The sequence below is a fragment of the Mustela erminea genome, chromosome 1, assembly GCF_009829155.1.
Source record: "Mustela erminea isolate mMusErm1 chromosome 1, mMusErm1.Pri, whole genome shotgun sequence".
In the NCBI taxonomy this organism is placed as follows: domain Eukaryota; kingdom Metazoa; phylum Chordata; class Mammalia; order Carnivora; family Mustelidae; genus Mustela; species Mustela erminea.
In genome coordinates, this window is record NC_045614.1 from 209993475 (window position 1) to 210006854 (window position 13380).

At 45.4% G+C, this 13380-nt stretch overlaps 1 protein-coding gene across 2 annotated transcripts in view; it reads right to left on the reverse strand.

The window, feature by feature from the left end:
- The window catches only part of RCAN1 (regulator of calcineurin 1), a 94812-nt gene that overhangs the window by 10005 nt on the left and 71427 nt on the right, over positions 1-13380 (reverse strand). The window contains exon 1 of one of the 2 annotated variants that reach the window (XM_032354354.1): positions 994-1273. The exons of the other annotated variant lie outside the window; for it this stretch is intronic. Within the exon in view, the coding sequence (XP_032210245.1) occupies positions 994-1080 (87 nt within the window). The 5' untranslated portion in view covers positions 1081-1273. Of the gene's footprint in view, positions 1-993; positions 1274-13380 lie in introns of those variants that run through there. 2 annotated transcript variants of the gene reach the window in all.

Below are 13380 nucleotides of genomic sequence, written 5' to 3' on the forward strand. Positions count from 1 at the left end.
CAAAATAATTTGTGCTAATAACTGGTACCTGGTTTTTACAGTTGTTGGGACGGCATCTCTCTCTAATTAATTAAAATACGGATTTCGACTCACATAAGACTAATACGAAATACAGAGATTTCTGTAGTACTTTTCATAGGTAGAATGTGCTCTGATCTAATTCAAAAAGCCCAGTCCTGGCTCACACGCATCGCACGTAATTGGGGAGTTAAATTTGATTAAATAACAACAACGACAACAACACAAAACCTTCACAGGCTCCGATAAGGCATTGGACATAAAGCATATCACACAAACATCATCCCCAAACAGAACACACAGAATTCATTTATATACAGTACTGTTCAAGATCAATTACACAGCTGGGGAACTACTGATGGAAATCTGACATCCTAATCAAATGAAGAAGAAAAGCATAGGAATTAAAATTACTAATTACACTAATTACCATCAATGGGAGCTGCTTCCCGGGAGGTACACTTACCCCCACTTAAGTTATTTATCCAGTTTTATTACTTGCTATGGCCTCATTTTCCCTAACTAAAGAAATCTGAAAACTTGGGGACAGGACCTAGTAATTACCACAAACATATACACATCTTTACAATATTTATTTCCCAAGATAAAATTAAATTGTTCTGATCGCTAGATGTCAAAGCGAAACGTTCCATTCACTGTCAGAAAAAGCTTCCCTCTAAAAATTAACTTACGACCTACACAGAATGAAAAACACCCTGTTAAAACCAGTTGCATTACCAGTTAGTCAAGGGACCTAGATGTTTGCAAATGTTGAGAGCTTTAGAAAACTCTTTGCGAGTATTTCCTCAGGCAACAGCTTTTGATTGATAAAGCTCCAAGTATTTTGGATTTATTCCCCAACCCGCAAACCCACAAGACAGCCATGTAACACCCCTGCAAATATCTCATTCACTAGTCCCAATTAACACAATGCTTTGAAAACTCTCAAAAATCACATCATATTAGAAGCCTTACCCTGGTTTCACTTTCGCTGAAGATATCACTGTTTGCCACACAGGCAATCAGGGAGCTAAAACTGTAGTTAAAGTTTCTAAAGTGCATCTTGCTTTCTTACAGTGAGAGGACTAGCAGCTCAGACAGGCAAGCCCCAAGCGAGGTTCCTTTGCAAGAGGCTGTAGGTCCTGTCTCCGGCCAGCCCTTATAAAACACCGAAGTCCAGCCCCCTGGGGAAAAAAAAAGCACAGCTTCCCGGGCATCCTGTTTGGACAGCAAATTCCTGAGTCAAGTCCTGCATGCTTTCAGGCAGACGGAGACAGAGTGTAAGTTTCTACTGGAAAGAGGTGACGTCAACACCTTAGTCATTTTCCCTATGCTAATTAACTTTGCTTGGGGAGGATGGAAAAAACAGCCAAGGTTTGCCTTGCAGCTGTTTTATCAACCCCTCTTGCAGCATACTTTCCACTGGTAGTAATTCCATTCAGCCACTCAGACACCATGCTCGTCGGCTGAATGGGACGACCCTTCTCAAGATGGAAAATGTTACCGAAGAAAAATGAGGAAGGTCTCAGCAGTAAACAGTAATTAGCCTCTAGGGGAGTTTTGAGTCTTTGGGAAACCTGGAAACCCAAGCCTGGACTGGTCGTTTGATCCCTGTAATTCCCTGAAAACCTCAAAGTTTCGTGTTGGGGTATTAGAGAAAACATTTTGAAATCTTTCTTGGTCAATGAACTCTGTTTTTAAAGAAAAAAGTGGGATTCATTTTGTAATATGGCTTTTTTCCCCCCTAATTGAACTTTACTGGATGAATGTCCCAATTCCCGCTTGTATTCCACCGTGGGAACGTGGGAAGAGATCCTCAAGCAATCCCGGGATTTTTCATTGGAAAACTTTATTATTTGTAATTTGGGAGCTAGGAATATGCAACCCTTTGATCATTTCCTAACAGCTATTGGGCTCAGAAAAAGATACAAAAACATTTTGGAGAATCTAGGCTCTGAAGTTGAGAAAAGAAACACTGACGCGGTTGCCTTGCTTTGAAACATGTTAACAAAGTTTTGTTGTTGTTGTTGTTTTAATAGGAAACCAGGGGGAAAGGGAAAGAGCCTATGCTACACTGAGAAGTCCATCCGGATGGCCCCTTTTCCAGGTACGACGTCTGGTGTGGAGAAGCTACTAGGATGGCAGAACGCTAGTTCTTTCCGAAGGCTGCGGCTCTTAAGTTCTAAGCACTTAACCAGTGTCGATTCCTATGGCAGCCTGGGTCCCAGGTCCTTCTCAATCTCTCCAATTTCATTATCCCCTAAAAGCTCTCCAGGAACTTATAAAAAAGTATTCTCTAGTCTAGAAGCTTCCAAAAGTGAAACAGAACCCTGCCATTCACATGTAAAAATTAACTTCAAAGAATCGTTCAAGCCAGCCAATAATAAAATGAATATATGCCGTGGAGGACAAAACAAACCAGAGCATTTATCCCTCCCCAGAAAGGAAAAGCAAAGCCTTCTAGGATGAACGAGTGTTGCTTCATTTGAATGCACGCTGCCCTCCTGCCAATTGTCGGGTTTTGTAAGAACCCAGGTATGGGGGCGCCTGGGTGGCTCAGTGGGTTAAGCCGCTGCCTTCGGCTCGGGTCATGATCTCGGGGTCCTGGGATCGAGTCCCGCATCGGGCTCTCTGCTCCGCGGGGAGCCTGCTTCCCTCTCTCTCTCTGCCTGCCTCTCCATCTACTTGTGATTTCTCTCTGTCAAATAAATAATAAAAATAAAATCTTTAAAAAAAAAAAAAAAAAAAAAAAAAAAAAAAGAACCCAGGTATGGTGTTTGCTTTGCCAAATTACCCATCACCCCCAACCCAAAAAGATCTAAATGCATGTATTCTAAAAAAGTTTGGAACACTGAATAGTACGGGTTTAACATGAAGGGGAAATGGTCACGTGAGCCGGTGCTTGGTGATGGGAGCGTGTGTTTGGGTCCATGACACATACAAGCTCTGGTGGCCGCAGTGTGGAGAGGGGAGGTGTTGGTGGACGAAAGAAGGGGAGCGGGAGGGCGGAGAGACAGAACTGTCCCCCCTTCTCCAGAGAGGCTGGGGACACCTCTGAGGTGACCCACTCCCGCCAACTCCAACCCCTTTTCTTTTCCTCCTGGAGTCCACCCTGGCAAATGGAGTTAAACGGCAATTGGAGGAGGAAGAAGAGGCTAATTTCACAGTCTTCTTCTTTTTTTTATTTTTTAAAAGATTTTATTTAAGTATTTGACAGAGAGAGAGAGAGCATAAGCAGGGGGAGCTGCAGAGGGAGAGGGAGACGCAGGCTCCCCACTAAGCAGGGAGCCTAACGTGGGACTCTATCCTAGGACCCTGGGATCATGACCTGAACAAAAGGCCAATGCTTAAACGACTGAGCCACCCAGGCGTCACTTTTTTTTTTTAAATCATGACATGAAGTTCCAGATCAGTTGTTGGACAGATCTGAAACATTTTTGTTCATCTGAGACAAGAGTACTGCTGCTCACCCCAATTTGTAGTTTTTGTTTCGTTATACAGATGAAAACAACAATGAAGAAATAGTGAGGTATCCGAAGATTGTTCATCTGTCTTTGCTCGTAGAAATAGAGGACAAAAGATCACTCTCTCACCAGGTGGCCCATAACGCCTAATAAAAATGTATAATTCTCTACCTGCCTTTCAACTGATTTCAAGCTCATTTGAATCCAATTGTGAACCTGAGTTCTCCCACTTTTACATGGAGAAGAGGAGCTCAAAACGGTGGCCAGCTGTAAGCAGGCTGAAAAGAATGCTCTCCGGCAAAACTCACTGGGTCACAGAGTGACCGGGGCCTTGGACCAGGAGGGGCACCCAGGGAACCCCAGCCCAGGCTTCCTTGGCTACTGCATGAGTGGTGCTCCAGCCTTGGCTGGCCAAGGGGACAGACACCCGCCCCTGTACCCAGAGGTAATACTGCGGCAAACTCATCTCCGTTTCCCTTCCTCTGCTAATCTGACAGCTCTCCTTTATAGACCTAACACGCATGTCTATTATATGTGAACTTGGATTTCTGAACATCCTGTGCAAAAGAATTACGTTGTACATAGTGATTTTCCCCATGGAGGATAAAAACTGTTCCAAAACAAGTATTTAGAGAGTCAGCTTTCCTACATGTATATCCCTTGTCATTTGGGGGACAAGTACATTCTTGATTCTTGTTTGCTAGTCAGGCATAACTGACTCGAAGACAGCAGTGCCTAATGGCTTATTAGAGCTCTTGAAAAGCACACTAAAACTTGCACTTAAAATAGTAACACTGACACCAGAAGATAAAGAAGAAATGAAATGCTTTAGTCAACTAAAGCTTTAGATGTTTTGCATTTCTTCCATTTATATCGTAAAAATCCTAAATGAATCTCTGTAACTTGCATTTGCTCCCTCTGGGTCCATGCAGTTTAGAACATATTTTCACCAAGAAGTTTTCTATTTTCAGTGAGGAAAAATCCAGGTTTATGTTGAATTCCACCATTCCCATTACAGCATTCCTCAGGCAAAGTTAGGATGACCTCAGCCCGTCCCTATAAACCCCAAGGGGTTTTACAACTATGCCAAGAATGTGCCACAGGGGAAACTTGCTACAAGATGTCCAGAAAGGGAAACAGAATTGGGCTTTGATGAGCAAACCAAAGGAGGGCGAAGAATGAAGCGATGTTCGATGTTCGATGTTCCAGAGATTGAGGGAAAGGGGAGGGGTGGGCGGGAAGGACTCACCGGATTTGGATAAAAGGTGTCATTTTTTTTTAAAAGATTTTATTTGTTTATTTATTTGACAGACAGAGATCACAAGTAGGCAGAGAGGCAGGCGGGGGGTGGGGGGGTAGGGAAGCAGGCTCCCTACTGCGAGGAGAGCTGAATGAGCTGAATGTGGGGCTCGATCCCAGGACCCCGGGATCATGACCTGAGCTGAAGGCAGAGGCTTTAACCCACTGAACCACCCAGGCACCCCCAAAGATGTCATTTTAAAGAGCATTTATCTTGAATGCTAATGGAACTTGTGGTTTAGTTGAGTTTTTAGCTCCTGAGATAATGGAATTGTTTTATTGTTACTTTATATTTGCAGCCCTTCTTTCTATAATATGGAGCTTTATTCTTCCAACCTATGTTACTGGGCAACAGAAAAACACAGGGGCTCATTCTGACTCCTTCTTACCACTTCCCAGTCTAAAAGAGGTTATTAGCGCAGGGGAGCGTCCTTGTCCTCAGCATGTAAACTGGGTTAGTATTAAATTCAGAGTTGCGGTGGGATCAAACAATGTGAAGTCTGCAGAATGCCTAGCACACTGCCTGAAAATACAGTGGTTGCGTGTTTGCCACATTTCTATTTCCGATTTCACCTCTAATGGTGCTGAGGTTCAGAAGGACCACGGGTATGGGGAACGGAGCCGTTCACTCCAGAATGAGGGGCCACCCACGGGATACCATCAGAAGCCTGTGATTCCTATGGCCACGGCGGCCGTCTTGACAACCCTCTGCCTGTGGGAAGAACATATTCAACTTAATATATTTTCACCTCTTTCAATGCTTTTTAATGTCCTTTTTAAATGCTTACTTTTAGGGTATGTTTTAGAAAGTGCCCAACGTAGAGATGAAGTTATGTAGAATTTACAGATGTACTGGCAGATGTACTCAAAAGTCTTTTACCAATGAGATTCATGACCAAAACCCAAAACCCATGGAGACCATTTGTCAAGGCAGAAAGTGTGATTGAATTCCCAATTTTCTTTGAGTTTTGTCCTAACAATCAAGTTAAGAAAGAGAGCAGGAAAAATGTTCTTATTTTTGATCTCCAAAGAAATTTCCATTCTTGTTCTGTTTTAGGAGTAATCAGGAAACTGGGCTCTGAGAGGTCAGATTTGGGTGCTTTTAGCATTGCTTTATTACTGGTAAAAATCTGCTGGGTCCCAGGGGCCTCCGTTTCTGAGAAAATGTAAAACAAAGCAGGTAAGCTCTTTGCTAATGGGCTTCAAGGTTCTAACCAGAACCCCCGGAACAAACAGGCAAGTGGTGATTCTCCCAGGAAGGGGGCTGATGCCTAAAATAAGAATTCCAAATCTGAAATAAGAAAACCATCTTAAATGAAGATCACCTTTATGTTTAATAATCATTAATCTTCTGGATCTGTAGGATTACAACGAAGAAATGTCACTGATTGTAAACTTCAGCCTGGCACATTTCAGATGATCTGAAAAGCAGAAGAGCCTGAAGGATCTGGTACTTTGTACAGATTCATACAAGACAGCATACACACAATTTGTATTTCTGGGATAATACAGAACTTTCAAGGACTTAAATTAACAATATGGTAGCTTTTTGATATTAGTGACAAAAAGGGTCAATACAATGGTGAAGCTGCTAGGGACCCCTGGGTGGCTTGGTCAGGTAAGTGGCTGCCTTTGGCTCAGGTCCTGATCTCAGGGTCCTGGTATCTGGCTCCCTGCTCAGTGGGGAGCCTGCTTCTCCCTCTGCCCCTCCCCCCACTTGTGTGTGTGTGTGTGTGTGTGTGTGTGTGTGTGTGTGAGTGTGCGCGCATGGACCCACGCATGCGCACTCTCTCTCCTAAATAAAATCTTAAAGAAAAACAAAAAACAGTGGTGACGCTGCTAACCGTGTATGTTAGCAGAAGGGCACCCATGCTCTGTTAAATATGGTAACGATTGAAAAAAAAATTGCAATCATCAAAAAAAGAAAAAGAAAGAAGAAATAAAATGAAAGAATCCATTGATTAGGGAAAACTATGGAGGAAGAGCATGTTTAAATTTCTCCCTTAAAAAAAAAAGGTTAGAGTTCATACAAGATTTCATCTTGGTTGTTAAATTCCAGGGGCGCTCAAAATCCTATTAACTTCTGTTTCCTTATTACCTCACTCTTTCCTTAGTACATACGGGTTAACCACTCCTCTACAACTTCTTGGAAACACACTGCTTCCAGGGATTAAGATGGAGAAACAGCCATAGGCAAATCAGAACTATTCTTCATGAACGACCTATGGACCGGCAGATGGGGATTAAGGGGGGTTATGTTTATTTAGAGATTACTGGGCCCAAAGCCACCCTGACTCATTATACCTTGTTTGCTCTCTTTAGTCTGTTCCTTTCTAGACCCACCTTGGTTTAATGACTGAGTTTAACTTCGGCCTCGGTGCCTTCCTCCACAGGGGCGCGATCCTGCCTTGACAAATACCCTGGCGGGAAATGTCCTGGGAGCTGCTTAGCCACAGTCAGACCCTGGGCTCCTCACTTGCGGGAACCTGGTTCTCTCTCATTCCAGCCGGCCACCTGCACTCGCTCATTCCCACTGAGTAAATCCCTTTCCCTCCAAAGCAGGAGCTCTTCTTTCTCGTGGGAATGGGAACACGGATGGGAGAGCCCTGATCCTTTTGGTGCCCGATTCCAGGCTCGTCTGGGAAGAGTTGAGGCAGCTGAGCCCCAGCCAGGATGTGGGCTGCCTGAAGGCAGAGGCCAGGCGTCTTTCTAGTAGGTTCTCCTGGGGAACCTGGCCCAGGGCTGGGGCCCTGTGGCAGCCCATGGATCTGGGGGGCAGAGCTGGCGTGGGAGGGGGGAGTGTCTGGCTGTGTAAGGGGGGGACCAGGGAGCAAAATCGCAATCCCTGAGTCTGTAAAACCAAATAGAAAACACAGTTTTCGAGAACTTTCCTATACAGTTTGTATGAACACCCCCTTTAAAAACTCAGAGTCAGGGACGCCTGGGTGGCTCAGTTGGTTAAGCGGCTGCCTTCGGCTCAGGTCATGATCCCAGCGTCCTGGGATCGAGTCCCACATCGGGCTCCTTGCTTGGCAGGGAGCCTGCTTCTCCCTCTGCCTCTAGCCTGCCCCTCTGTCTGCCTGTGCTTGTGCTCTGTATCTCTCTCTCTCTCTAACAAATAAATAAAAATCTTAAAAAAAAAAAAAAAAAGAAAAACTCGGAGTCAGCTTGGAAACTGTTTTCTGCCAAATGCAGGAGCAGAGAAAAGCGGTCCCTGCATGTTTTCCTGCTCTTTGCGACCCCACCCGCCCCCAAGCCCTGGTTCCCAGTCTGTAGCTGAGAGATGGCCAGTGGGGCCAGAGCATATGCTGTCCTTTTATACTTATGCGGTCTTCTTCGCTGATTATTTGCAAGTCTGATAATAAGCTGCATGAGGAAGTATATTCTGTCTTCATGAGGATGACACATGACTTCAAATATACTTAAAAAAATAAACTATCCACACAAAACAAACAACCTTGGATATTAACACTTGTCTTCAGAAAAGAGAACAACCGAGCCCACTCCGTTCGTTGGGGAGATCTGGGGGTTCCTGTCAACGAGAACTTGCCCACACACCTCTGTGCCTCGGCGTCTGGGATGGAAGGGCTGTCTGTCCTCTTGGGTCTGGAACTGTCAGCTCAGTTTATTGGTTGTCAATTGGCAGCTCCCCAACGTTTAAGAAAGTTGCTGTCGGTATTGAAAAAATGGGAGGTTTCACAGAGAAATAGAAAATCTGGCTTCTTTGGAGGGGGTAAAGAAGGGACCAGTGGCCCTTTGGGGACCAGAAGCCCACAGGGCTATGGCTCACCTGGGAGGCTACATGCTGCGCTCCCAGATATAATTGTCCCCATGGCTCCTGATGCCTAAGGCATTCGAGCTCTTGGCCTCAGGCTTAATTTAGTAATCAGCAAAAATAGATGAGTCCCTTGCTGCGAGCCAGACCTGGAGGGCCAGGGGCGTGAGGCTGCTCCCCCACCCAGCCCTGGGGCTCACAATGTTCTCTGTCTCATAATCCACTCCAAATAATACACTCAGCATATCTGTCGCTCCTCACATGGCAATTCTTTATTTTTTTCTGGCCCCTTCGCTGGCACAACACATTTTCGTAAGTGACTCCCTGGATATTTGCCGAATGTTCTCTTCCACCCCTGAAATTATATGGTAACGCCAACGAACGGTGGAAACCTTAAGATAGGGATGACACAGATTCTGCTCAAACGTTTACAAACCACAGTTGGTTTCTTTAGAAACTGCTCATGTCATAGGACATGACTGGATCATGTCAGGGAGGCAGACAGCAAGGCTGAGAATCATAACCTTGACGTGCTTACAGACTTCTGCGGAACGAACTTGTGACTGATGGAGGCCCAAAGGTTTGGTCACGAGTGGCCTCAGCAGACGGGGTTAGAGATGATTGTAAAGTAGGCAGAGATGCAGGTATTTTCAGAGTAAGGCTTTTAAGACAGTTCTTTAAAAGGCCATTTAAGGGGCACCTGGGTTACTCAGTGGGCTAAGCCTCTACATTTGGCTCAGGTCATGACCTTAGGGTCCTGGGATAGAGCCCTGCCTCTAGCTCCCCACACAGCTTTGAGTCTGCTTCTCTCTCTCCCTCTGCCCCTCCCCCTGCTTATGCTCTCAAATAAATGAAAAATCTTTAAAAAAAAAACCAAAAAAAAAAAAACCAAAAAAAAAAACACCCCATTTAAGCTGCCTTTGTAAAAATCCAGGATATAATTTGATCAATCTTCTTATGTTGAAATAACTCTTAGGAAGATTGTGCCTGACTTCATCCTTTAAAGAAACCCTCCCCAAGAGTCTAAGTTCGCCTGGCTATTCCATCCTGAAGGAGATCATGGGGGTATCACTAACCTCTGTAGAGGTGAATTACGTGGCACATATAGTAATCAACCACTGGGGTCTGCTGAGCACCTCTCCCCCTGTAACCCTCAGGGAGGGTTACAGTGGTCTGTGGCTTAACCCTCAGGGAGAGTTACAGGGGGAGAGGGGAACAGGACACTGAGACAGATGTTCTTGTGCAGGAGGTTATTTGGGGGGTGCTCCCGGGCTCAATACCCAAGGAAAGGAGGGTGGGGGGATGGTAAGGGGAGAAAAGGAGACTGGGCAGAGGAAGACTAAAATACAGTGTTCCAATGGAAGCTGTGCTAGTCCTTGGGGAGTTCTGAAGATGGCCCAACCCTCACTGGGACAGAAGGGCTGGGTGCTGATACGCCTATATTGGTAGCTCCCAGGTAGCTCTGGGACTGTAGTTATCTCGAGAAAGGGCGGGGAACTGAGGGAGGTGGTTCTTAGCTGAAGTAATCCCCAAAGGGGGCAATCGCCAAGGGCAGTTGGGGGCAGATTCTTTACTACTGAAGGATCCTGCAGTGTGTTACTGTGACCACCAACCAACCAACCAACCAACCAACGAGCCAGTCAAACCAACCAACCAGCCAGCCAACCAACGATCCAACCAACCAGCCAACCATCTATCACTCCCAAGATCAAGGAACCAGTAAGTTCCGAGATCAAAGATTTGGACACCAAGAAAATCATCTGAAATAGCTGACAGATAGGACCAACTTTAAACTGGACATCATGAAAATACTCGGGATTCCACTCCAGATCATTAGCTTATTGTTTCGTGTTAAGGAACTTAAAAAATAAATGGGTAAAACGAACAATAATCACAACAGTCTTAGACTCTCAGCGTTAACCAAGTCAACTGAAAACCCAACAGTTTTACTCCTAGGAATTTATGCTAAGGAAATCCAGAGAACTGTGGGCAAAGACTTAGAAGCAAACATATTCCTTCAAGGCTACAACATACTCCTACAAACAGAAGCCTACATGGCTGCTTATGCAAATTATGTACCAAAAGCAACCTCGACATCCAATCAGCGAGCAGCTATTGACCTGTGGAATCCACTCCACTGACCACGGAGCCTCTCACAGTACGCAGGTGATAACTATCTCAGGACACAGTCAAGATATTCACAACTTGCTGTTAAGAGGAGAAAGCTGGTTACAAAGCCATGTGTATTGCTGTGATCCATTTTGGTGGAAAGAAAAAAATACGTTAGTATGAGATGGCAATGTTTTCCTTTTTTGCCTTTTTGGACTTACTAGTACTTCCGCGGTGAACATTTATGACGTTTGTAATAACCAAAAAGCTCCTCTCTTTCTCCTCCCCCCATGATCTCCTGTATATCAATGGTCACAGAAACCTCGGTTAACAGATAAGCTATTCAAGGTTAAGGAGAAGAAATCCACCTCCTCTTTTTTTACATAATGGTGTGTATGTGGCTTAACTTTCTTTGCACTGCAATGTTTGATACACACAACTCCCAAAACTGATGTTTTTAACCCATGACTATTTTGGAGGAAAGAACCCTGTCTCTTACCTAGATACTTTTAAAAACAGGGATTTCACTAGAAAATATTTCGTTTTTCTTTGATAACTTCTCTCGCCAACCATTTTTATCTGGTGAAGGACCAAATATCAGCGGTGTTGACTGGGCCATTCTCGCTAGAGTCAAGGCCACTGACCCTGCCCAGAGACCGTCACGAGGCTTCCCTCCTCCCTAGTGCTGAGTTCCGTAGGAGCGTGAGCAAGTCTCACACAGTGCACCCTTCAGGCCGGCAGAACCCAACAGATTCTGGAAAATCTCCTATCCAGGCCTTGCAGATGACCCCCAGCATGTTGCCATCGCTGAGCAGAACTGCCAAATCCTCTTTTGTCACTGCCGTGTCCTCACCTGTGCTTTCCCTACTCTCGTGCCATCCCAGAGTCACAGTCCAGATCTCTTCCCTTCTCCTTCAGATGGCCCTGCCCTCTGCCTCTCCCTTCTAACAAGACTGGAATGTTACCTAATGAACTTGTTTTCCTATTATAGTGTTAATGATGACAGCTGTTCAAGTATAAGGCCTCCCAGAGAAGATGTATTTAATCAGCAAATTATGAAGATCAAAGTCTCATTGCCGAAGGAATGAATGCATGGCTAAGAGGAAAATTCCAGGCAGCAAACTGGTTACAGGGGGAAACTCCCATAGACAGGTGGGCTTTTCTGGGGCTGGGTTCTACCTACCTGGAGATGGAAAGTATATGTTTTGAGCACTTACATTGAGCTGGTTCTTACGTGGGCTGTTTGAGGTCAAGAACAGCCTTTCAGGTGTAAGGAACAAACATCCATTTGTACATTTCACTCAACTACCATCTTTGAATCCCGAACCTTCACAGGACCTTGAGCAGAGAACCCAGGCACACCATGCCCCAGCTTCTGACGACAGACCTGTCAGCTAACAGCTGGGTGTGGTGTTAAGCCACTAAATTTGTGGTAACTGATCATGCAGTTACTGAAAATATTTCCTGAATCAGAGGCTCTGGGTTTATTTTATTTAATTTAAAGATTTTTATTTGACACACACACACACACACAGAAAGAGCACACAAGCAGGGGAAGCAGCAGAGGGAGAAGCAGGCTCACCTGCTGAGCTGGGAACCTGATGCAGGACTCCATCTTGGGACTCCAAGATCATGACCTGAGCTGAAGGCAGTTGCTCAACCAACTGAGTCACCCAGGTGCCCCTCATGGCTACCCTATTGGTTATGGTTTCTGACTCTTTTTTTTTTTTAATTTTTTTTTTTTAATAATTCGAGATTGAGAGAGAGAGAGAGAGAGAGAGAGAGGCAGTGAGAGAGAGCACGAGATGGGAGAAGATCACGAGAGGGGAGAAGGTCAGAGGGAGACGCAGCTGGGAGCCCAATACAAGACTCTGTCCCAGGACTCCAGGATCATGACCTGAGCTGAAGGCAGTTGCTTAACTAACTGAGCCACCCAGGTGCCCAGTTTCTGACTCTTTTTAAAATTCCTGCCTGATCTTCTCCCTGTCCTTCTTTCCATCTCTTGGATTCATTCCTCCACTGTCTTTTCCCTCTTTCACCTGGGGCTCCCATGGAGGAGACCATTTTGTGGGTGGTCTTGGGTGCCTTTATGTAGGTTTGCGGCAGGACTATTTATAGGAATGGATGTCTGGAAGCCTTTGCCCTGCATGCTACCTGACAGCAACAGGACCTGGCACACAGGGAGGAATATGTGTCTTGGGAACATTCTAGAAGGTGAGTCTTGGAAAATGCAACACCACAGCCTCTTTGTTGAGGCCTAACGTGTGCGTTAGGAAACAGCTTGTCCCTCTCTTCCTTTCAGCCCCGATTTGGCCTCCATTGGCTCTCAGGAGAAAAATCCAGCATCTAGACAATGAGTGGCTCCTGTGGGACCTCTCTGTGCGGGTCCCACCACCCCTTCCTGGCTCATCAGTGCTCCCCAGACTTTTAGGACTCAGGGGCTTTCATCCAAGCTGCTTCCTGGGCCTAGAGCAACTCCTGTGTCTTCTCCTGGCCAAGTTCCACTTGCAGGTCGTAGCCAATGAGGTTAATCGAAGGTGGGATTAGTTCTAATTGAATACTATCTCTGGGGGCACAGAAGTTGCTCCAGGGCCCATGGATGTGATTAACTTTCCTGTTAAGCGCTCCTATTCCTTCCTGGCACCTATGATGCTTGCAATTGCTTCTAGGCTGATCTCTTTAACATTCATTTTTCCCTGCTGTGCCTGCTTCAGA